General features: G+C 37.8%; 1 protein-coding gene and 1 pseudogene across 1 annotated transcript in view; one reads left to right on the top strand and one right to left on the bottom strand.

The window, feature by feature from the left end:
* Positions 1 to 24,684, bottom strand: part of GARS1 (glycyl-tRNA synthetase 1) — a 39,103-nt gene extending 14,419 nt beyond the window's left edge. Inside the window, exons 1-10 of the mRNA XM_074379656.1 lie at positions 24,368 to 24,684; positions 18,664 to 18,765; positions 17,496 to 17,598; positions 16,353 to 16,494; positions 15,000 to 15,088; positions 14,548 to 14,624; positions 8,856 to 9,001; positions 6,664 to 6,813; positions 3,207 to 3,369; positions 1,961 to 2,125 (exon numbers count right to left, since the gene is read on the bottom strand). Of these exons, the coding sequence (XP_074235757.1) occupies positions 1,961 to 2,125; positions 3,207 to 3,369; positions 6,664 to 6,813; positions 8,856 to 9,001; positions 14,548 to 14,624; positions 15,000 to 15,088; positions 16,353 to 16,494; positions 17,496 to 17,598; positions 18,664 to 18,765; positions 24,368 to 24,589 (1,359 nt within the window). The 5' untranslated portion in view covers positions 24,590 to 24,684. The remainder of the gene's footprint in view (positions 1 to 1,960; positions 2,126 to 3,206; positions 3,370 to 6,663; positions 6,814 to 8,855; positions 9,002 to 14,547; positions 14,625 to 14,999; positions 15,089 to 16,352; positions 16,495 to 17,495; positions 17,599 to 18,663; positions 18,766 to 24,367) is intronic.
* On the top strand, positions 19,203 to 19,614 carry LOC101034137 (protein FAM136A pseudogene; annotated as a pseudogene).
* Positions 24,685 to 24,697: the final 13 nt, after the last annotated feature.

Raw genomic sequence — 24,697 nt, 5'->3', positions numbered from 1 at the left:
CCCAATTCTACAATGGAAAAAGAATATATTAAAAACAACATCATTAATAGTCATTTATAAATATATGTATACGTGTGTGTTTGTAACACACAGAAAAGTCATATAGAGAAGGCTGACATACCCAAGACCATGGAGATAAGCATGATCTTTTTTTTTTTTATTGCATTTTAGGTTTTGGGGTGCATGTGAACAAAATGCAAGATTGTTGCATAGGTACACACATGGCAGTCTGGTTTTCTGCCTTCTGTCCCCTCGCCTGTATCTGTCATTTCTCCCCATGTTATCTCTTCCCACCTCCCAACCCCCCCGTCCCTCCCCCATTTCCCCCCAATGGACTCCCTTCCCTGTGTCCATGTGTTCTCATTGTTCAACACCCGCCTATGAGTGAGAACATGTGGTGTTTCATTTTCTGCTCTTGCGTCAGTTTGCTGAGAATGATGGTTTCCAGGTTCATCCATGTCCCTACAAAGGACGTGAACTCATCGTTTTTGATGGCTGCATAATATTCCATGGTGTATATGTACCACATTTTCCCTATCCAGTCTATCATCGTTGGGCATTTGGGTTGGTTCCAGGTCTTTGCTATTGTAAACAGTGCTGCAATGAACATTCGTGTGCATGTGTCCTTATCTTTTTTTTTTTTTTTAAGACAAGGCTTCACTCTGTCGCCCAGACTTGAGTTCAGTAGTACAATCACAGCTCACTACAGCCTTGACCTCCGAAGGCTCATGTGATCTTTCCACCTCACCCTCCCAAGCAGCTGAAACTACAAGGGTGTGCTACCACACCTGGCTAATTTTTTTTTTTTTTTTTGGTAGAAATGGAGTCTTGCTGTGTTGCTCAGGCTGGTCTCAAACTCCTGAGCTGAAACAATCCTCCCACCTCCGTCTCCCAAGGTGCTGGGATTACAAGCATGTGCCACCACACCTGGCCAATTTTGACATTTGTTATAAAAAACAACAAAGTTATGTGACAGAGACTCATAAAGCTAAAAATATTTACCACTTGGTCCTTTATAGAAAATGTTTGCTCAATATAAAGAGACATAAAACACTTGGGAAGAGGCATACAATTTTAAGTTTCATTTTCTAAATAATATTCTTCAGAATTATTTTTTCCTTTTTGTTTTACAAGAAGCAGTCATTGCTTTTTAAAAATATGCCTAATTTTGATTTTTAATTTTAAAAAATCATAAAAAGAAAGCCATTTTAAAAAGTAAAAACTGAACCAGGGGTACATTTGAACCAATGTCCCCAGACTAAAGTAGTCTCTTTCTATGCAGGTGAGGAAGCCTCTGTAACACCCAGTAAGGGAAACGCCAAAAGACTCTCAGCCCTTGCTTTGGATGCCACATTTCCCCCTACCACCCATATAGACAGCCTTTCGTTTCTCAGCTTCAGTACTAATGTTCACGTTTGGTGGTGGAGACTGGAGGGGTGACAGGGCACAGGGGCAGGAGGGTACCTGGAGATCGTCTCTGAATTTTGAGTTAAATATATAACATTTGAGAAAGGTAGTCCTGAAGCAAGACATCAGAATCAACTAGCATATTCCCCAAACCTATCATGTATTTCATTAAGCTAAAAGCACTATGACTTTCTTACTCAACCTCTCCACCATTTGCTGGGACTCTTGCCAGGAAGAAGAGGCCAATGTGTCTTAGATCTACTCCAGGATATTGCCAGTAATGCTGCCAAAACACTAGGTAACTAGCATACACATTAGTACTGCCCCATCATCAACTCTCTCTCTCTCAGCTATCTAAGACTACAATGGGCTCCTGGAACACTTATAACAAGGCAGGAGGCAAATGCTTCTTCCATTTTGTTCAGGAAAAGATGTAGTTTCTTTTCTCTTTGTTCCTCTGTGACATAAAGTGCACAGAAGTCCATTTTGAAACCTGTGCTCCTAAGTTAACAATGTGAAAACCATACAGTAAACATCATTCCACTCCACTTACGTAGGACGTTTTGGATTCAGCATCCCAACAGTCACAGGCGTAATGGGCCATCTCATTCTCCATGTGCTGCCGGAAACGGAGTTTATCTGGAGATATTCCAACCTTCGTGAGGTAGAGGTAGATGCGGCCGATGAAATAACCTAATACTGTGTTATTAATCACTCCCTAAATCAATCAACCAATAAGCAAGAAAGCACAGAAGAAGAAAAGAAAACATACGTTAATACTCTTGAAGGCCAAGGTACCATTTTCCACTGACTCATTCTACTGAAAAATATTTGAAATCTAAGGTAAACTATTTTATCTTGCTTTCAAAACAATTTTAAATACTCAGAATGAGATCTCTGTTACTTTTAAATGGGTTAATGTCAAGATGATGATAATGGAGTAATTCAAAATCTGTCCAACATACTTACTGGGTCAGCAAAAATTCAGCCCAATATCCCATACCTTCTAACTCTACAGTACTAAAGACAATATTCATAATGACATTAAAGACTGGCAAAGACATTCCCTTCTGAATTAACCAAAGTAATGAGACATGTTGAGGGGATTTTAATGTATCCTTATCCACTGAAATTTGTGAACCCCATAGAGTACATGTAATCATTTTCATGTTTGGAAGGACCTTAGAAAACATCTAGCCCCATCTCCACACACTGCCAGGGTCTTTTCTGCAAAGTAGCTGACAAGCTACTGTCCAACCTTGCTGGGAGTATTTTCAGGGCCAGGAAGCTTACTGTTCCCCAAGACAACCCATTCCACTACTGGACAGCAGCTACTGTTGGCAAGTTTTCACATACTCACTTCTCCAGGCAAATATTTACAGAAATATTTACAAATGTAGTGCTTATATGCAAGGCCTTATTCCACTGCTATTGGGTAATACAGAAGAGTCTGAAACCCAGAGGCCTTGCTTTCTGTGAGTCCAATTCTGTCTCCCCCAAAATAGGACATACTGTTGAGTCACATTGGTGAGGCACAATGCAAACCAAGATCTATTTTCCAAGTGCTTTGCTAGACATTTTTTCATGTTAGCCCCAAGGCCCACAAATTGAGATGTTCCGGTGATTTTTCTCTTATTATAATAATACTATATAATAAAGTCTGTACAAAACCAAGTACTGTATAAAAAGCAAATGACTGACAAACTAAAATATTTTGTCACCCAGAACACACAGAATTTGCTAATTGCTGCAAACCCTGAACAGGTACAATCTAAATTACATTACTTCCAGAATCTCACCTGTTCAACGGCATCTCCCAGGCGCATTTTCCGAGCGGACTGTCCGCTGACCTGAGCTTTTGCTGAATACAAATAAAGGTGAAGGTCTGCCACATTCTGAAACTTGGGGTGGTCTTTCTCACTGGGATCTACAAAGTGCTCAATTTCTGCCATTGTGAATTCTCTGAAAGCAAAAATGTGAGAGAAATCCACACGTTTAACTGTAAATAAGCCCCCTAATTTCAACTGCATTCTACAGTGATAAGGACCCCATACTATAGTAATCTTTTTCACTAAGCATAAAGTTGGCTTCCTAAGGAAATGGCCAAAAAAGTGTTGAAGTAAATTTGTCTGGATAGTTGTTATTTTTTTTTTATGCATTATATTTCTACAAATTTAAGGGGTACACGTGACAGTTGTTATTTTTAAAGTAATGAAAATTGTACTACTATTTAAAATAAATACAATCTAACTTCTCTGAAGTATTAATTCCTTCCCTCCAGCTATATCCAAAGAGATTATTACTTTTAACTGAAAACAACTTTTTAAAGGGAGATTAATGTAGTTTTTAAATGAGAAAAACATAAGGAAACAGCACATGCAAAATAAGAAATAAGATATTGATTAGTGACATCCAGATAAAACAGTTTTCCTTAAAGTATTAGTAAGTCAAGTATACACTAAATGAAGTTCTTCATACTGACTTTTCAAAGAATGGGAAATTAAAAGCGAAATGAAATGGTTCTATAGCTTTCACAGCTGTTTGATTTCTTCTTTTTTCTTGCTACGAACAAGTAAATGACTGATATTGGCATCATACAGCCGGTTTCTTTGGAGTAAGAGCTTCTTAAATAAAGTGTTACTCAAGGCAAAGGACATAAGGCATGAATTGAACAAGCTAACATCAAACTAATTACCTAACGATGAAATGCACATAGTAATGGTTTCCCAAAGAGATTTCTCTGAATGCAATTTAGAAGCTATTGGCAGGGAAAGTTTTCAAGTTAGATTTTATGGGTCAAAATCAATCTCTCTTCTTTCAAAAAAAGAAGCACATTTTTTGGTGTACTTCCATGATTACCTCAGATGTTTTATAAGTAATGTAAAATTGCTTAAATGGATCCTAAAAATACATGAAACACATTTCAAAAGAGGTTTAATTTAAAATTTTTATTTTTTAATAGTGTCTCTTATTTGGTCCTGCAGCACGTATGTTTTCGTTGTCTTTCAACAACTAGGAAACATTTTCTGCACCCACATATATGTGAGAGAGGCAAGCATGGTGTTTATCCTCGCAAAGCTTATAACTGGGCTGACAGCAACTGAACATCTACAATACGGGACAGGGTAAATTAAGGGCCCTGCCTAGAATACCCAAAAAGCTGCCGCCGAAGTCTTTCCATCTGTTCTCTGACAAATCTCAGCACAATGACTATAGTTAATGATTCACTGTATATCTGAAATCCGGTCAAAGAGTAGATCTTAAGTATTCTCATCACTATAAAAAAAAAAAAAACTATGTGAGGTGATAATTATGTTACTTAGCCTGACTGTGGTCATCATTTCACAATGCATAAGCATATCAAAGCACCATGCTGCGTAACTTGAAATCATACAAAATTTACTCATCAATGTCAGCTCATACATAGGAGGCAGGAATCATCAGAATTCTGAGTAACTGTATCTGAGTTCAGAGACTGTATCTGAAACTGTAGAGAACTAAAATACACACAGGCTAGGAAGGCAGACAAGTCAATCAAAATAAAATAAAATTTTAGAAAATCTTCATATGAACAATCTAAAACCCCTAAACTAACAAATGTAAATATAGCTATGCAAAGATTAATCACTGGAGAACTCTGCCATCAAGAAGAATCAGAACACTAAATAAAACATTCCTAGCCCTACTATGGAACAAAAGCCAAGAGGATGTTAACTCATGAAAGAATTAGTGTACTTCCTGCAAGGGACATAACAAAACTAGCCAGAATTCAGACAGGACACTCTGAAGTGAAAATGACCAAGGAATACACTGTTGAGAAGCCCCAGAGCCTTTCTACCAATTAACCCATGGAATCACTCCCCAGTTCCAAGCTGATTTCCCTACTTGCCCCTTTTTTACTGCACAGGCCCGAGACACTGCCTTACTTCTCAGGCCTTCTTAGTACTCTTCCCATAGCTACTCTGTGTAAACCCTCTTCATAACACTAGCTCTAGACAAGGTCAGCCTTACACAGCTTCCTCAGTTTGGGAAAGCATGCTTGCTAGGTACCGTTAAAACTGGCAAAATGAAACCAAACCAAACAAACAAAAACACTCAGACACTGGGAAATAAAACACAGACTCAAATCTGACAAATTTTTCATTGCTATCATACCTGGCTAAAGTTTCTGATGACCTCCTCTTTTCACATGAAAGCCCAGAGGGCTCCTTCCCCTGACTTTCTCTAAGTTGTGCACATTCTTTCCTCAGTAAGTCCCTCCTTTCTAAACCATAAGCCTGAAGGGCCTAGAGACACAGTTTGCTCAAAACGTAGGCATCTTCACACGGACAGCATCATGGGGACAAGATAAGGCAGGTGCTGTGGATGCTTTGATAAAGAGTCAGTTAACTAGGCTATGTTATCACTGGAGTCTTTAATTACAGTGAGTAAGAAGAGAAAACAGGAAATGGGTGGGTGCTGGGGCTGGGAAAACACTTTGGGGACTTCAAAAGTTCTATTTAGCTACACCTCATATTTTTATATGGAATGTATAAGATGATACCAGGAATAAAATGTATAGAAATCACAAAAAGCTTAAGTCATAAACAGCTAAGTCATAACAAATTTCTAAAGAAATGTGGAACTCACCAGCCCCAATATGCCTTCCCACACATCCCTGGATACATCAGACAAAAGTAGGCTATTTGAATACAGGCAAGTGAGTGAACATGAGTGATGAGGGTAAGCTTGTTAGCTGGCCTTTTTGTCACACAGGCACCCCCAAATACCTGAATGAAGGCTGTGTCCAGAACACCAGTTGGTTACTGACACATCCTCAGCCCAACTTCAGCAATATTGTCTGGACACCTGGAACAATCCTTCTGCTATAACTATCAACCTATCCCCACCCAACCCCATCCCACACTGTTATACACATCACCATTGCCAGTACTGCCTTGGTTTAGACAATCAAGATATTACCAACCTCAAAATATATGATGAACAAGGGAAAAATGTAATTTCTGAACAGGTAAGACTCTTAAAATATTTTCCACCCTCCTTCCTTTACCTTCAAGTTCACTTTTGTTACTCAAAACTGCCTGTCATCCTGGAGATTACATTTAGAGATTACAAATGTAAAACATGATTTTTGGAGAAGACAAAAATAAATTCATAATCAGGATTATGAAGCAGAATTGTTTCAAAACAGCAAGATCTCATTTCCAATTCAATGCCAATGTCATTCACTAATTGTAAGAGTAACCTGAGCAGTACCTGACTCTGATCAGTCCGGATCGAGGGGAGATCTCATTTCTAAAAGAATTTCCAATCTGAGCAGCAGCAAAAGGCAACTTTCCTTGGTTGAATTCCAATAGTCGCTTGAAATTCAAGAAAATCCCCTGTGCAGTTTCTGGTCTCAAGTACCTATACATTTAAGTAAATCAGTCTGTTACAAAGAAAGAAATTACATTTTCCAACAATCCTGAAATTCTCGATACAAATCCTAAAAGTCCTAAATATATCATTTTCACAACAAAGCTGTATAGGCCCTAAAATGAAGTTTTAGAAATAGAATTTCTTAATTTTAAAATTTTACAATTATTTTTCTTGGTAGCAAATATTTTCAGAGCAAGCATTAGAAAATGTATTAAGTAATTAGTATGGCAATACTACTGTTGGGATTGCCATTTCATTTAATTACACCAGTGAGTCAAAACCCTACTTCTCAAAAAGCAGAAATAAAAATAAATTTAGAAACACCACCTCTGCCCCATACAGTGTCCCATACACCCTTGATGTCTTAGTCATCATTTACATGGAAGCAGACGTCAATTTTAGAGCCTTTGGAAGATTATACCCATGACTATGTATAACCCTGTTAACCCACTCATTAAAATTTAATTGAGGGGCTAAAAAGAAATCAGTATGGGCTCATATTTAACATCAGCACTCACTCATTACTAACAATCACCTCACCAAGCCAGGTAATTTTCAGCGTTTTTCTTATCATTTTATTCTCTGCATTATTTTATATTTTCAACCAGAGGCTTCTGCATTTCTCTGTATTTTAAAGTTATAGTCAAGCAAATATACTGTTATAGCCACTGCCCTCTCAATCGCCTAGGAAATATTCTGTGCAAAACATCCACGAAGGAAGTGCTCCCAATGGCCTACTTCAAAATAAATATTATACTAAAATAACTTTCAAACCAAGGGGGTAAAAACCCTAAAATTGTATCCTCTTCTCATTTAACAGACCAAATTTTGATTTTTATGGTCCTTTCCAGATTTCATCCAAATGTAAGTAAAGTTTATATGCATATTTATGGTTAGTATGTATAAAATTATACATTACTTTATACTTTTCAATTTTCTAAATAATAGCATGAATTTCTCACATTTAAAAGTGGCAGAACATTAAACTAATCCACTTTACCATAATTGTTTTAACCACTCTCAAATTACTGAATAGGTTATTTTTACTTTTAATTTATATATTTCTTGTAAGTACAGTATAGTTTCCTTTCGTTCCGAATTATTTCCTTAGATAAAGTCCCAGAAATGGAATGTCTAGGTCATAGGTTATGTCTCGTTTTATGACCCTCTGTACATACCGCCAAAATGAAAGGCTTGCCATTGGCCTCTTTCCATGAAATATTCTGTATCAACCTGATGTCTCATTAGAATAATTAATTGTGACACATTTTGTCGCAATTAATTCTTCTTATTCTTCAGTCTCTACTCTGGGAAACACGATCTATCTAGCTTATGTAGCAAAAATCTACTCTCTTGCCCTACCATAAGAAAAATATCTAGGCCAGGTGCAGTGGCTGATGCCTGTAATCCCAACGCTTTGGGAGGCCAAGAGGGCAGATCATGAGGTCAAGAGATTGAGACCATCCTGGCCAACATGGTAAAACCCCGTCTCTATTACAACTATAAAAATTAGCTGAAGGATACTTTCCAGCCACGTCTGGATCTTGAGACTCAAAATGGGTCCAGTTCTTCTGAGGCACTGAATTTTAAAATTTATCTCATCTTAATTAATTGAAATTTAAATAGACTAGTGGTCTACCATATTGGACAGCATAGGTATAGCCTGTTGATTTTAAAGATGTGATTTTCAATGGCTTTCAAACACATTCTTCAACTGTCTCTTCTCCCCTATGCAGCTATAACTAGAAAATATAGTGATCAGAGATTTTATATCTATTTTATGGCCATATATATATATATATATACACACACACACACACATATATATATCAAAAAAGAAATTATATTCAGAAAGAGTTTTTTTAAAGTAAGACTTATTTCTGCCATTATTTCTCCATAATATACTCATCTGTACTTCTGCATATCACTTTTTTAAAACTTTTCCTTCATAACATTGATATTTAACTTTTATTATAAGCAATTTTAATAACTTCATTACATAAACAGGTAAACAATTAAGTGATACATACCCAGGCATGTTTCCTCCAGGCCCAATGAATGTCTTGAACATTAAGTTAAAAGCTACTGGAGGGGACAGATCATTTCCAGTAATGGGAGATTTTACGTTATAGTTCACAAAAAGATCCCCAAGTTCTTGCTGTCCATAGTTATCAAGCTAAAGGACAAATGACTAAATTAGTGTAAAAGACAGGGAAAACAAGGCATAAGATATAAAGTATTAATTATAACCATAGGCATCCATTGTTACAACTCGCATGAAGTTCAAGAACATCACAATTAACCTAACCTTCAGGATACCCACATTAAAACAATAACCAATTTATGTACTTTCCATTGATCAAGAGAAACGAAATATCTTTCTGGGACCTTAAACTCATATATTCAAAGTAAAAGATAAAGCAAAATATCTCTTATTCAATTGCAATAGTCATTAGTTGGCAAGAATCTGAAATTACCTAAGTTTTCAAAATTGAATTTTACTACTCTGAATATATTTAAGGTGCATTTCTGCATTTCTCTGTATTTTAAAGACCTAGTCAAGCAAATATACTATGTATAGCCACCACCCTCTCCTCAATTGAGTAATTAAATGTGCACTGAAGTTTCCCTTCCCACAAGATTTTAAGCTCCCTGAAGACAGAAGCTGTGTCTCATTCACCTTAGCATTTTCCAGTGTATTGCACATTCTGTACACTGATCATCAATGCCAGATCCTGTAAAATAATGTATGACTTCCAATTCAAGAATTTCAAGTGACCATGACAAACCATCTAACAGTAAGCAATATTTAAAACTCAAAAGTTTTCTAATAGAAACAAAGGAATTCAACAAATCAATTAATGGCCATAAGAACTGAAGCTTTGAGTTCAGAAAGATCTGGGTGCATCTCCCAACTCTACACCACTTATGGGTTGTGTGACTAAAGATTAAGTTACCTAATCTCTCTAAGAACAGGGGAGAAGAGCATCTACCTCACTATGAAGGACATTATGAAGATTAAATAAAACATGTAAAGTACTTAGCACAGGTAGGACCTAGTATATAATACCCACTCAATAAACAGCAATTTATATTTTATCTCCTCAGAAATCCAATGGTATTTCCACTCCATAAAAACGTAACCTATTCACACTAACCACATGTTCCAGATTTGAATGTGCAATTTAAAATATTAAGCCTTCAAGACTCTTCTACAGAATTTCTAGGAGGAACTGACAAAATAACATACATTATACAATTACCCAAGAGGCTGGATGAATGAGGAAACTGTTCCAGTGATCTTCAAGACATGGGTGCCATAAATATAAACTGGTCCTACTAGAGCAGAAAGTCAAAGAGCCCAAGGAACATCTATTTCCCAGGTAATTCAAGAACATGTGTTTTTCAATAAAAGGCATAATTTAAAAAGAAATCAGGAGGAAAAAGATTCTACCAATACAGATAGAAATCAAAACCCCTGGGAAAGGGAATTTGGCAATGTCTAACAAAATTACATTCGTATTTATCCTTTGACCCAGCAATTCATTTCTAGGCATCTATCCCAAAGGCACAATAGCAAAAACATGAAAATATATAAGCACAAGATTATTCAATGAAGCACTATCTGTAATGTTAAAGATGAGAAATAACCTAAATGTCCAGCAGTGGACAACTGGTTATATAAAATATATTCACACAAAGAAAAATTATGTAGCTATAAAATGGAATGAGGCATATTTCTATATACTATTAGGGAGCAATCTCTGAAATATTTTATTACATGAAAAAAATCACAATGGAAAAAAGTGTATATGAAATGCAACCATTTATCTAGAAAGGGGGGCATAAAAATATCTATATGTCTTTGTTTATATTTTATTTCTTTAAAAAAGGAAGCTGTTTTAAGTTAAAAACTGCTCAGGAAGGAGGGATGTGGAAGGAGGGAAGGTGAAGGGAAGAGAAAGAGACAAAAGACTACTCAAATATAACTTGTTTTTTAGATTTGCCTTTGGAGGTATAAAAATTTTTCCTATGATTATAAAACAAATTTTTAAAAATGAAACCCTGAATACTAATAAAATGAAATATATGGACTAACTGCATATCTAGCTGACAACCTAACCACACAGAAAGAATGACTCAAAGTGACTTTAACTACAGTTATCAGACTGTTAAGACTATACACTACTGCTGTATCCCTAAAGAACAATAAAAATTATTTTAACTGTTTTCAACATGCATACTGCTGATGGTGGTGTTGGTATTGTCATTCTGAGACTGCAAATGTATACAGTGGGAGATACGGCATGCCAATAGTTATGTTTTGTTGCTGAGAACTAGGATGTTTGGTGAGGGTAAAGGAGAGAGATTTAAGATTAATATTGTAAAAATCCCGTAAGCCTAACTTTAAGTAAACTACTAAGTATCAACATTAATTCATGAAAATTTTATCTTTTAAAAAATACCAATTTCCTCGCTCAGATCACTGAAAAGGTCTACAATTAGTGATCAATACCAACCCTACTAATAAGTACCAGGGCTCCTTGGAGAAATGTCTGATTCCAAGTCTCGGACAGGAAATGTACAAGATGAGATGACACTATCTTGTCATATTAATAGCAAGTTTTCAGAGACTACTAGGGCTATGTCAAAAGGACTCGGCAGAGAACTCCTAGTCACCAAAGACTGAACAATTTAACCATCAATAGGATAACCACAAGTGACTGAAGATCAAATATTTTAATCTAAAGTTCACAATAGGAGGGAAAAAAGGAAAAGGCAGGCAGGAATTTGTGCATTTCTGAAGGATGTTAGGGAACCAACTAATTAAAAACTGGTTAAAAAAGACAAAGGGTGGGAGAATGGATCAAGCACTTATTCTTACTTTTCTTTACAAATGGTGTCTCGGAGAAATCTAACAGGTGATAGGAAAAGTTTTTCCATACAGAAATAGTCTAGCTAATAAACATCAACAACAAAAATAACAGAATGACAAAAATCACCATTCTGAAACCCCCTAATCAGTTAATTCATCTGAACAATGGACATCAATGGCCACAGCCCACAGAGGAGCTAACCAGGTACTCTGTACCTCCAGATAGAAGTATGTAACACCACTTAACTAGTGTCCTGCCAAAATACCTGGTCAGGCCTCTAAATCTAATACAAAAATAGAGGAACGTGTGTAACCTAACTACAATAACATAATTAGCCAAATCCAGACAATAGAAAATGCTAAGGAACAAGTGACTCAGCTTCCTGAAAAAAAAAAAATTAATGAAAATGCAGGGAAAAAAGGGAATGAGGGAAGGCCATATAGATTGAAAGAGGTTCAAGAAACGTATCAACCAATCACAATGTATAGACTTTATCTGGATCCCAATTCAAATTTAAAAAATTTGAAACATTTAAGACAGCATAGAAAACATGAACGCTGACTAAATATTTGATATTAAAATTATTAACATTTCCAAAGTCAAAAGGATTGAAAATAATTTTTAAAATCTTTTAAAAAGTCTTTATTTTTAAAGGACTTTTCTCTTTTAGGGATATATAATGAAAAATTTACAGGTATAATAAAATAATGTTTGCCATCTGCTTCAAAAAAATTCAGGCTGGACACCATGGCTCACATCTGTAATCCTAGCACTTTGGGAGGCCCAGGCAGGAGGATCGTTTCATCCCAGGAGGTTTTATCTGCAATGAGCCACATTTGTGCCCTTGTAGTCCAGCCTGGGCTACAAAGTGGGACTTGGTACCTACCCCATCACACACAAAAAATTCAGGAAAAAAAGTCAGGAAAGTGAGTAGTGAATAGATTTTTAAAAATCTAACACTGCAGCAGGGTGAGGTACATAATTGTTTATTATGTTTTTATTAACATATAAAATTCCGCATGCTTTGAATTTTTCATAAATTAAAAATGATTTTTAAAACTGGAACATCCAGAGATGGGCCAGCAAAAACAGACAGAAAAGAGAAACAAAAGAATTTGTTCTGAGCTGTTAAATCCACATAATAAGAGTAGGGGTCTTCCTACCACAGAAGGTGAATCAGTGCTTTTCAAACAAACAATCATGCTCTCATAAAGCTGAAAAGGAGTCAGACACTGAGGTGCAGAAAATGCTACCCTGCGCTTAAGCAACAGATGGGCTTTCAGCCAGTCCACCAGGGCCATTTCTGAATGCTACACCATTTCCCATGGATCCTTTACTTTTCATTGAAGATTATATTGACAGCTGTACATGTATTTGATATGACAAATCAAAAAACAAACTGCTCTCTTAGAACATGGATCTAAAATAAAAGACAAGGCCAACACTCAATAAATTGACTTGTCAGATCAACTAGTTACTTCCCAACTCTGACAATGTACTTGGAAATGAATGATACTGTTAAGATCAAAGACATATATAAACAAAACCTTAGTAAATCTAAACTTCTGAATAGAAGATTTTAGGGATACTTAGAGGCATTTTCCATTTCTTCTAATAAAGGGCATGCCTTTGGAAAAGAAATGAGATGAACGTGTGGCTTCAACAGCATCAAAATATAAGAAATAATTTTCTAAACCATGAGTAACTGTACTAAATAATGAGCTTCAAGCAAGGGACAAAATTATACTCCAGAAGGATCAAAATAAATCAGCGAATGATTCAACAACCAAATTAAGAAAGTTTTCAATTTAAATGAAGAATGAGAAATTATCTTAGCTATGCTGGAAAGCTAACTACCAGAGAAAAAATAGCACGCTAAAAAAATAAATTAGGACAACAGTGGAAAAGTATCCAGTAATTCCCCTGAGAAAAAAAAAACAACAAATTAGGGAGTTCTATATTCAAGCACAGAGAGCGAGCTAGAGACACACTGGTGTCGATAAAATAGATATAATCACCATACTGATTTTTTGTTTTTCAACCAAGGAAGTAAATAAAATGTAAGAGGTGAGCCTTAGTAGACCTCATGACTAAACATGGTGTTGGAGAAGTGTACTTTCCCTAAATGGAACAGCCAACAGACGAGGTAAGACACCAGCAACATATATACATGAGCACATGCATCTTCCTGGGGAGATGTACAGTTCTTATCATATTCTTAGGGTGGTCTGTAACCAAAAGAAAGGATAAGAACTAATTCTAACATAGAAAGTATTCCTGCAATTGGTAAAAGGTCAGAATAAATTATCTCTATGGGCTCTTTTGTGTCTCCTCTAAAATTTGTCAGCTTAAATCTTATGCAAATTAGAAAACTGCAGGCCTACAGTCAAACTGAGAAAAACAAGGGCAACAAAGTAGGGACCTGCTCTTGAGTTTCTAAGAATAACAGCACAAAATCAGAGTCTAAGCAGAGGCAGACCAAGTGGCCAGTGAGAAAGTGTTCATTAAGTTATCTGCTGTGAAATCTCCACACCAGCGCTGAACACTATCCATCATCAGTCACTCCTGTGGTTTTAGGTATTAAATCCAGAAAACTAGTTTCCAAGGACAGACAAATTTAATGCCTATTTACACCGACTTGTTAATTTTGGCTGAAATGAAGAGTCACAAAAGAGAGAAGAAAATAAAAATGCAAAAAAAGAGCTGCTATAAAGGACAGAATTAACCTCTGCTTCTTCACAATTGTGGCCAGGGTGAGCAGAATAGGGAATGCAACAGTCATTAAACACTGAAAGAAGTCCAGCGACCACCTAGGTTACTCTAATAACATCTCTAGAGTACTCACCTGGGCCAAAACACTTTCCATCTCTGATTTCTTTTCAACAGAACACTTCTTATCAGACATCAATTTCTGTAAATGAGCTATAAGAACAGTGTTGACATATGTCAATCAATGTGAAAAAGGACAATGCACTTTTCAGTTTCAATGCTGGACAATTAAAAAGTAAATGCAAGGATAATGTTCTTAATTTATATGAATCCCACAGTTAATTTTACAGCAGCACTCATGGTATTGTCTTGATTCATTTGATAATTAGAAAAATTATCTGTATATAACTATCTATACTACACATAACTGTTATAAAAAATAAAGAGAATGATCTATATACTTAAGATCTGTGCACTTTATGCTTTGAATGTTATGCCTCAATAAAAAACTTAATGGAAAACATCTGAGAGAAAAGTTTAAATCTTTTATTTTGATCAATCCCACCTGAAGAAGATGAAGAACCTCACCTTTTAATAGATGGTCAGCACGAAAACATTCTCCATTTTTTACATCTTTCACCATGAAGTCAGCAAATTTGTCTACATGGCCAGAGGTCCTAAATTAACAAACGCCAACCCAATTTGTCATTCTCATACAAATTACACATAGATAATACCTTATAAGATAATTCCCCTTCAATGTTTATATCTGTGTATCTCAAAGATGGAAGCTCCCATATCTACAGTAATGATGTATCCATGACGTAATGTATGCCAGAGAAAATTCTTCCTCAAATCTATTTCTCACCCTCTCCCACATTCTTCCTTCTCATAAGAAAAAAGACATTAACTAGACATTAGAAAGACAATTCTTTTTCACAAATTGTCATAAATTCTGTACTATCCTTCAGGATCAATTAATCCATGCCTATGCCATTATTAGTGATTTAGCAAAGGCCAAAATAATTGGGAATTTGATTAGCTAAGAATTCACAGCAACTCAGTATAGACACTGAACCTTAAGCAAAGTGTTTTCTGCCACTGAAACCTGTACTGACACTGGTATTACCTCTACAAAGTTCCTATAGGTGGAGCAAGTAGCTAAAAGGATAGATGGTCCTGATCTTACAGAGCCATCATCTGGAATTCCTCATCTTAATTGGCTGAAATTATTAAGAGAACCTAATGGAAGCCAACAGTAAAAATTAGCTCTCCACCAGGCAACCTTAAATGAATAATGATGAGACACAAAATGGCAAGAATTCTTTCAGTTTTACATTCAAGAAATTCTGCCCAACTTTCAATAATGTTAGTAGGAATAATCTAAGTTTCTGCATTGAAACTACAATACCGACAGTAAAGTATTTACTTGAAAATGTCTCCAAATATACCTTTGCTCAGAACTTTTAAAAACTTAATATTAAGGAAATAATCAAGGATATACACAAAAATCCATCTACCAAGATATTTAGTGCAGTAAAAAATGAGAAATGCCTTAATGCTTTCAACATGGCACAAACTAACATATTATGGCACTTCCATAAAACAGAATACTATGATGTCATTAAAAATGCTTTAGATGAATAGGTAATAACATGAGTATATATTCATCTATATTACATGAAAATAAGCAGTGTACTGCTAACACTGAAATACACGGGGACATACAGAAAAAGAAGATTGGAAGGACAAACACAATCATCTTAACATGGCTATCTGTGAGCAGGAGGTACATATTTGTTTTTCTGTATTATCCAGATTTTCTACATGAACATGGGTAGTTCTTTATAATCAGGAAGTTATTTAGGTAAGTATATTAAATCATTTAATAAGTTGTTTTATTTAAAATAGGATTCCCTCCACTCCAAAGTAGGATCTTACTTTAAAACTGGCTCAGGGGTGAGCATGGTGCAATCAATCTCCAGGATCTGCTCCTCTTGGATAAAGTGCTGCCTCCAGGCCTGAATAATATTGTTCTTCAAAGCACATCCAACTGGCCCAAAGTCATACAGACCACTAACACCTATACAATGTAAGAGGAAAACATGTACTTTAACTTGTTACGCTGAACAAATGAAGGCAAGGAGACATGACAAGCTGATACCTGTAAGACTTCACGTACTCCCTAAAAATGTATTCAAGTCAACAATTCGAATGCTTCAATACTGAAGAGCCTTACTTTCAGCTAGCTGATGGAAGTAAAATAAAAAAGCTCTTAGGCCATTTACTCTTTCCATGTTTGTAATTTCAAGTAGGACTAGCTCAAAATTTACAACAAAAGAAGTTCCCCCTTATATAAGAAACAGAATGAAAAAGCAGATTATAGTTCTCTGCCATAAAAATTAGAAAACAATTTCTCACAACATCTGATAACAACGACCTATAATTTTAGCATCCAGTTCTCTATTCCCGGGTATTTGAGGCACTATTTACAGATCTGCTTAGCCAAACTCAAGTCAACTTTCAGAGGCAAAATACTGTATGTCTAACATTGTTGTAATAATCTGTTGACTATGAAAAATATAGTTTTACATTTCATTAGTGAATTATATTTGCCTAGATACCTTCATAATGGCATTCAGAGTGATTTACCCACATCCCTGTGAAGAATCTTTTTTCCTGGTAGATGACCATAAAGAATCATCTAAGGACTGTTTTATCACTGCCCCTGTGTGAAGGGGCACTGTATAGTTGGCCAGTACTACAACGGCCCTCTGTTGCTCCTCAGTCTCCATTGCATTTTAAGAAGAGTACATGAGTACACAGACATATCAAATACATACATGGGCCTCCAACAACTCCCTACATCCTAATAGAAAATAGTGCTCTCCAAGAATAAATACAGTGGAGAAAAATAACAGTATTACACCAAATGGTGACTCCAAGTGAACAAAAGCAAGACTTCTATCCTCTGTTTTGTGGCCTGATACAAGTGGATATCAACAGACAAGCCATGCTCTTGATTTAAGTATAATACTAGAGCCACTAAAAACATAACAATCCCTTTTGTCATTAATCCCTTACCTCCATAAATAGCAAAAGCTTGATCATAGAAAAACCTCCTCTTCAGGGTATCTTCCATTTTTGCTCGGTCTACAATATCATCTTTGGGCTGTAGTGCCAGTTCCTGTTAAGAGATTAAATAAAAAGTGAGTGACTGGAGGGGCAGGTGGGAATTTGAACTTATATATCTGAATTTAGTTTATTCCTCAGCAGAATTAAACATAAAATTTATCAAACAGACAAGATTTTTATAGGTTAAAAACAATAAAAGCCATAGGTGTGTTTTTCCCTTTGAGTAATATAAAAGATGCCTTTATTTAATCTTTTAGGAAAACATACAATCATTTCCAAGATTCTAAGACTAAGCTTACCCAGGTTCAATGGCTCACACTTGTAATCCCAGCACTTTGGGAGGCTGAAGCCAGTGGATCACCTGAGGTCAGGAGTTCAAGACCAGCTTGGCCAACATGGCAAAACCCAGTCTCTACTAAAAATACAAAAATTAGCCAGTCGTGGTGGCATGTGCCTGTAATCCCAGCTACTTGGGAGGCTGAGGCAGGAGAATCATTGAACCTGGAAGGCAGAGTTTGCAGTGAGCCAAGACTGCGCCATTACACTCCAGCCTGAGCAAAGGAGCGACTCTGCCTCCAAAAAAAAGACAAGACTAAGTTTATTTCGATGCAGATAATGATAAGCAATATAAGCAATATCTTAATTTTAGTGAATTGCTATTGCAAAACGGTTACTTTAAAACTCCAAACAATTTAAATTTGGTGATGGGAGATCTATTGTTTGAAAGGTCTGAGAGCAGGTATAAAATAAACAGACCTTTTCCTTAAAACAAACCAAAAAAAAAAAAAAAAATCATTATATCCAGGCATAAAGAAGAGCATAAAGAAGAGGTCATAATGAAGAGCACAATCCTTTCCATGAAAATTCATGTAGCATATTGAGTCCAGGATTTTGTGGGGTCAGGAAGGCTTTATTAAAAAGTTGACATTCTGAGTTGCATTTTGAAAGAATGAAGAGTCTACTAGGTAGAGGGAAAGGAGAAGAAGGCATTATGGACAAACAGATAAACCAAATGATACTTCTTCAGAAACTTTTCTAGGTCTCTCCCATCCAAAGAAATTAAAGATGAACAATACTATACCCACATATGTTCCTATTTTAGCATCCCAGGACTCACCTTTGCTTCCAGAACCCTCTTCCGGGCTTTGAGCTCAGCCACTGCTTTGTCTACATCTACTTGGGGTGCTTTATCTTCCTTCAGTTTTCGCACAAGATCTCCCTAGCCAACAAAGAGAATTTACATTCAGGATTGGTTTCAGAAGTCAAGAAATGTTAGGAATGTGTTTTTAAGGATGCCTTTTAAAAAGACTATGTAAGAATGATATAATTCAGGCCGAGCATGGTAGCTCACACCTATAATACCAACACTATGGAAGGCTGAGGTGGGTGGATCACCAGAGGTCAGGAGTTCAAGACAAGCCTGGTCAAAATGGTGAAACCCTGTTTCTACTTAAAACACAAAAATTAGTCGGGCATGGTGGCAGACATCTGTAATCCCAGCTACTCGGGAGGCTGAGGCAGGAGAATAATTTGAACCCAGAAGGCAGAGGGTGCAGTGAGCCAGGCTCACACCACTGCACTCCAGCCTGTCTCAAAAAGAAAAAAAAGAGCTCATGGGTGCCAGCATGGTATGGCTCGGGGCGGCGCAGGGTTGCCATGGTGGAGCTGCAGCAGCTTCAGATACAGGAGGTGGTAGACTCAGTAAGATTCTAGACACAGAGAGTATCCAGAAGATACAGAGTGTCATGTTCCGGTGCAGCGCCAGCTGTTGTGAGAACAGACAGGCCTCCATGCAGCAGGTGCACCAGTGTATCAAGTACTGCCATGTGCCTCTGGGTCAAGCCCAGGCTTTGGTCACCAGTGAGCTAGAGAAATTCCAGGACCACCTGGCCCAGTGCACCATGCATTGCGACAACAAAGCCAAAGATTCAATGGATGCTGGGAGTAAAGAACTTCAGGTGCAGCAGCAGCTGGACGGTTATATGACCAAGTGTGTGGATGACGATAGCACTTCATCCCAACTATGACCAAGAAGATGAACGAGGTTCTCTTATCCAATGGGCAATAAAAGTCTTTGCCAGTGCCCATCAGGGCTGAGGGCAAGAACATATTTTTTACAAGGAATTGGGAATTTTAGTCTTTTAGGCAAAGTTTATGAATGAAGAAATTAAGGATGGCCATAAGTGTAAGGCATATGTAATTGCCTCCGGACACTAGTTCTTTTATGTTTCAGTCCTAAAAAATGAAATGGAAAAAAAAGTGCTGCTAAATTAGGTCAGAGATAATCACAACAGAGTTTTAGAGGTTATATTTCCTGTGGCCACTGCTTGTCCTGGCAGTAAGGATCTCCCCTGTAACAAGCCAGAGCCCTCCAAGGTACCAGACTCTTCTTACTACACAGGAACCAACAGGCTGACAGGTTAGAGTTGGTGGAGTTTGAGAGACACTTTCTCTTTGCTGCCAACACCCTGTTTACCAGAAACGTCACACCATTTTCCATAAGCTGTGAAACAAAATCCATGAGGTCACTTAGAAGGGAAAAAAAAGTTTTCTGGGTCTTTGTTTTCTTGGTTTTGTGTCATTTACACAGAGGCATACAAGTTAATTTTAAGATGTAGAATTGGGAGTGAGACTAGTTTGGATAAAAACTTTGAAAGGTTCCTTGTAGATCCCTATTTCTGTTCATCAAGTTGTGGATATACATTTCTTAAAACCATTACATGCTGCATCTTTCAGTCTGGAGACCATGCAAAAACAAGAGAGGTGACAACACACTAATTATGGTTAATTTGCATAATTACTGGCTGATGGTCCCGGAAGCTGTGTGTAAAATGACAGGGCAATCCTGCAGTAACACTTTCCCCTTGAAGAGAAGGGGGTTTTGATTGTGATATATACTAGAGTATGTAGGAATGCACAGTAAAAGAGGAGCAGTTGGCTACTTGATTATAACAGAGTTCTGAAGTACTGGATTTGGAAAACCTGGTTTTGCTTTTTTTTTTTACTTTTTTGCTTGAAAACTTCATTAAAATAAGGATTAAACCTGAAAAAAGAGCGATGAGAATGCTAGCCCTTTGCATAAAATCAGCAAGAAAAAGAAAATGGAGAGAAAGAGAGGAAAGGAAGGAAGGAAGGGAGGGAGGGAGGGAGGGAGGGAGGGAGGGAATGGAAAACCTGGCTTTTATAGGACAGATGGAATGAAGGCCTACACTTAGCACTGCCTACTTAGCCCTCTGAATTAACAGGGCCCAACTGAGACAAACCCCTGGCAGCAGGAAATTCAAGGGAGAAAAAGTAAGCAACTTGGGCTAGCATGAGCTTACTCCCTTAGAGCAAAGGGGAGGCAGCCCCCATTACCAGATACGATTTTTGCTTGGGGCTTTCACAACTTTCAATGCTCCTGGCCCCGCATGACACCTTATTGTTTTGATAGTAACCTCTTTGTATTTTCACCAGCTTATTACTTGAAATAATAACATAGCCTGTCCATTTGCTGTTTCCAGGCTGTGATATATTTTCCCAGCGGTTTGGTTTTAAAAATAAATATGGTTTAATTTTCTCCCACCCCCCCAAAAAAGAATGATGCAACTCAAATGCTTATTATGTGACAGGTCATTATGAATGAAGGTCTCTGCCCTCTTCATTTATAATCTAGAAGAACAAACAGGCAAATTAACAAGTAACTACGTTCACATGGTGAATTTCTTCCTTTGGGTATAGAGAGGTGAAAAGGGAGGAGAGAAAAAGCATCGATTAAAAAGTAGGAATGAGCAAGACTTCTACTCAGAACACCAAAGAACCAATAAATTGACCACCCTCTTAAATCTCTCTCCTCTCGATTACAAAAAAAAAAAAAATTATTCAATTTTCCTCCTAATTCTCTGACCATTCTTCTCAGTCACTGCTCGCTCATCTTCCTTTAAATGTCTCTTTATAGTTGGAATTTTTTCCTTGTTAATAATACTGAATTGTTTTATTAATTCCAACCTATACTGATGTCATATTTACAAAAATATGGTGAACTAGATCATCTGAGAAAACAAACAAAACATTACCCATATCGGATGAAAAACTCTCAGCTGAGTAATTAAAGTTGTTAAGTTGACAGAGTCTTTGGGCACCCAACAGAGTTTTTGACTTCAGTAATCCATTTCCACATAATTTGTGGTTCACTTTCACACTGCCTGATATTTTTGGTACTCTTGTTCTCTGCTCATGTTTTTGAGTCCTTCTTTTATAAAATTATCTTAAGCATTGAAAAAACATGTGATTATTCCATTACTTTTGGAGGATGTAATTCTATTATCATTTCCCCTGGGTCTCACTCAAGGTGGCTTATCTCCTCAGGGGTTTTTTAATTTTGAGTTTAGCACTTACTATTTTGATAACCTTAATCTGTGAAAAATCCTAGAAGACCAATGTGGAAAGTTTGCTGCTTCTGCAATATGATGGTCTGGGTAAAGTACATGAAGAAAATCATACGTAGTTGTTAAAGGAAAAATAATTTTAAAAGCTGTTTGGATAACTGTGGATATTCTTTGATACTGCATCAAAATTCTGACAAGCGGTAGTTTTTTCAAGGTTATATTTAACTCAGAAACTATAGCAATGAATTTTTTGTACTCTTGTTACAATAAATCTGTTAATGTATCTTTAGCTTTGAATGGCTCTTTCACAGTACCTGATTTCATAACATCATGCATTGGTCACTTGGAAAACATTGGTTCACTGAGTGCCTTTTATCCAAATACTTTAAAAAAAAAAAATTCACGTTTGTTAATATAACCACTCATCAGAAATACCTTTAAGGACTACAAAACTGCCAAGCTCACAGCAAAAGATACGAGTTTTCCAAAATTCTAAAATTTCCTAAAGTTTGAATTTTATTATTGGCCACAAACATTGTTTTCTTAAAGTGACAAGCTCACTTCATTCGTTTTCCAGATTAACAAATTTCTATGAAACGTGTGACTAACAAGATCAGTCTTAAGTAAAAATCCCACTCCGAAAGGTTTTCAGTTGCACTTCACAATGGAAATATGCAAAATGGATAGGGGTGACAGTGTGCCTCATTTTCCCATATACAAAAAAGGGGTATTATTAGATCACCTTTAAATTATCTTTCAGCTGACATCGGACTCAGTAATTCACACAATTAACTAATATATGTGTGTTCCCAGAAAATTAGAAAAAATACCCAAACTAACTTACATCAACTAATTCACATATTCAGAAAATAAAGTACAAAACAACTAATAATCAAGACAACGTAAGCAATACACAAGACAGTAGTTGCACTGGAAAGATTACTTCAGTTAACTAGATCCAGTCTTAACTACCGATGGATGATTTGCACTGCAGTTCCAGGCTAACGTGGCAGAGGGAGGGGTTTGGGTGTGTGTGTGTGTGTGTGTGTGCTTTTTTTTTTTTTTTTCAAATTAGATGTATGCTCCCTTCTAAAGGGAAGGATAGTTTAAAAAATAGCAAGTCACAGAAAAAAACAAAGGAACCACACCTAATTTTAATTGTGGAGTGGAAGGTGGGTGGAGGGAGACAGAATATGCAATCGATGTTCTGACACCAAAAATGAAGAAAAAAGTTAAGCCCGTGGTTTAACTTTTTTTTAAATTTCATTTTGAAATTTTCATATTTCAAGATGAAAGGCTATTTATTAAATCGGTCAGGCTCAAACCAGCGAAGAGGGCAGATGGCAAAGGGGCAGAATTGGCTGTTTGAGGCAGCTATGCCCCAATGAATTACTTCCGAGAGAGGGTTCCACCCTCTGTAGCTAACGCAAATTATTGCATCAGGCGCCCATGCAGGAGAAACCCGTTTGGTGTTTACTACTAGGTCGTCGATCTCCGGGGTCCTACTGAAAGCTTCTGGGCTCTCCCTAATTGGCTATGAGAATCATCTGAAATAATGTTTTCTTTGCCCTCTCTAAATTCGATTCTCTATGCAGTGCCCTAGGAAAAGGAGATTATTAAATCACCAAGTCCTCCAGCCCATGAAACCTCCCTCCCCTTCAGGAAAATCAAATTTCAAAATATTCCATACGAAGGATGGCTGACTTCACCGAGTAACTCCGCAACATTTAGTTTCCCAGGTTTACGATCAGAGAGCTCACTGGTTCCAAATGGCCTTTTCAGAAGCCAGAAAAGATGACAAGAGCAAAGGATGATGAGTTCACAACATTAATAAAAAAAAGTTCGACACCTCCCCACATCTACGTTTCAACTCTAGTTTCTCAGCCAATCCTCAGCTAAACTAAGCACTGAATGAAGGAAGACGTAAAGGAGGCAACACTATTCAAAGCATCCTGAAGATTAAAGGGCCTGGCCGTAAGACGAAAGAACCGGCGGCTTCGGCTCATCGCTGACCACGGAAAGAATTGCGAACCTTTCCACCCAGGGTGCACAGAGAGTACAGCAGAGCCCGGAAAACTGAAGTTGAGGCTATTCAGTTAGGAGGCAAGGAGAACCACAGGGTCACAGATCCCAGCCCCACTGGAAACAGAAGAGACGCGGGCTGTGACAGATTGCGGAAGGGAGAAGAGATCAGGAGAGGGACGCAGAAAGTCAGAGGGGTTCCAGGGAGGCATCCAAAAAGAGGGGAGGGCGGGGGCCCGCGGGAGGGGAGGCGGCAGATGCGCGGGGGACTTGGGACCAAAGTGGGGAAAGCGAAGAGGACGCCAGAGCATGAAGGGAAAGAAAGGGGTAACCGAAGAGGAGGACGCTTCCCAGGGGAGAAGGGAAGGACGGCCAGGAGAGGGCCCTGGGAGGAAAGCCGGGGGTTGAGCGGAGGGCGCAAAACACCAGTACCTGCTGGCGCACGGCTAGCCTGAGAGGTGCCAGCACCTCCTCAGCCCCCGCGCCGTCCATGCTGCTCTGGGAGGCGGCGGCGGGGAAGGAGACTGCGGCGCGGGAGGGCGCGCTGAGGGGCCGGCGGAGCGGGAGCGAGGGTCGGGCCGAGAGCCGGGGCGGCAGCAGCAGCAGCAGACCGGCGTGCGCAGCTCTAAGCAGCGCCGAGCGCGGAGAGGGCATGAGCCGGCGACCCCGGGAGGACCTGAAAGGGTGGCGACGGACGCGGCGCGCGCGGCCCGGCCCGTAGCATGATGAAATCGCCGCGTAAACGCCGCGGCGCGCGCGCAG

The sequence above is a fragment of the Saimiri boliviensis genome, chromosome 10 (genome assembly GCF_048565385.1).
Source record: "Saimiri boliviensis isolate mSaiBol1 chromosome 10, mSaiBol1.pri, whole genome shotgun sequence".
In the NCBI taxonomy this organism is placed as follows: Eukaryota; Metazoa; Chordata; class Mammalia; order Primates; family Cebidae; genus Saimiri; species Saimiri boliviensis.
This window is presented reverse-complemented; position numbering and strand designations above follow the sequence as displayed.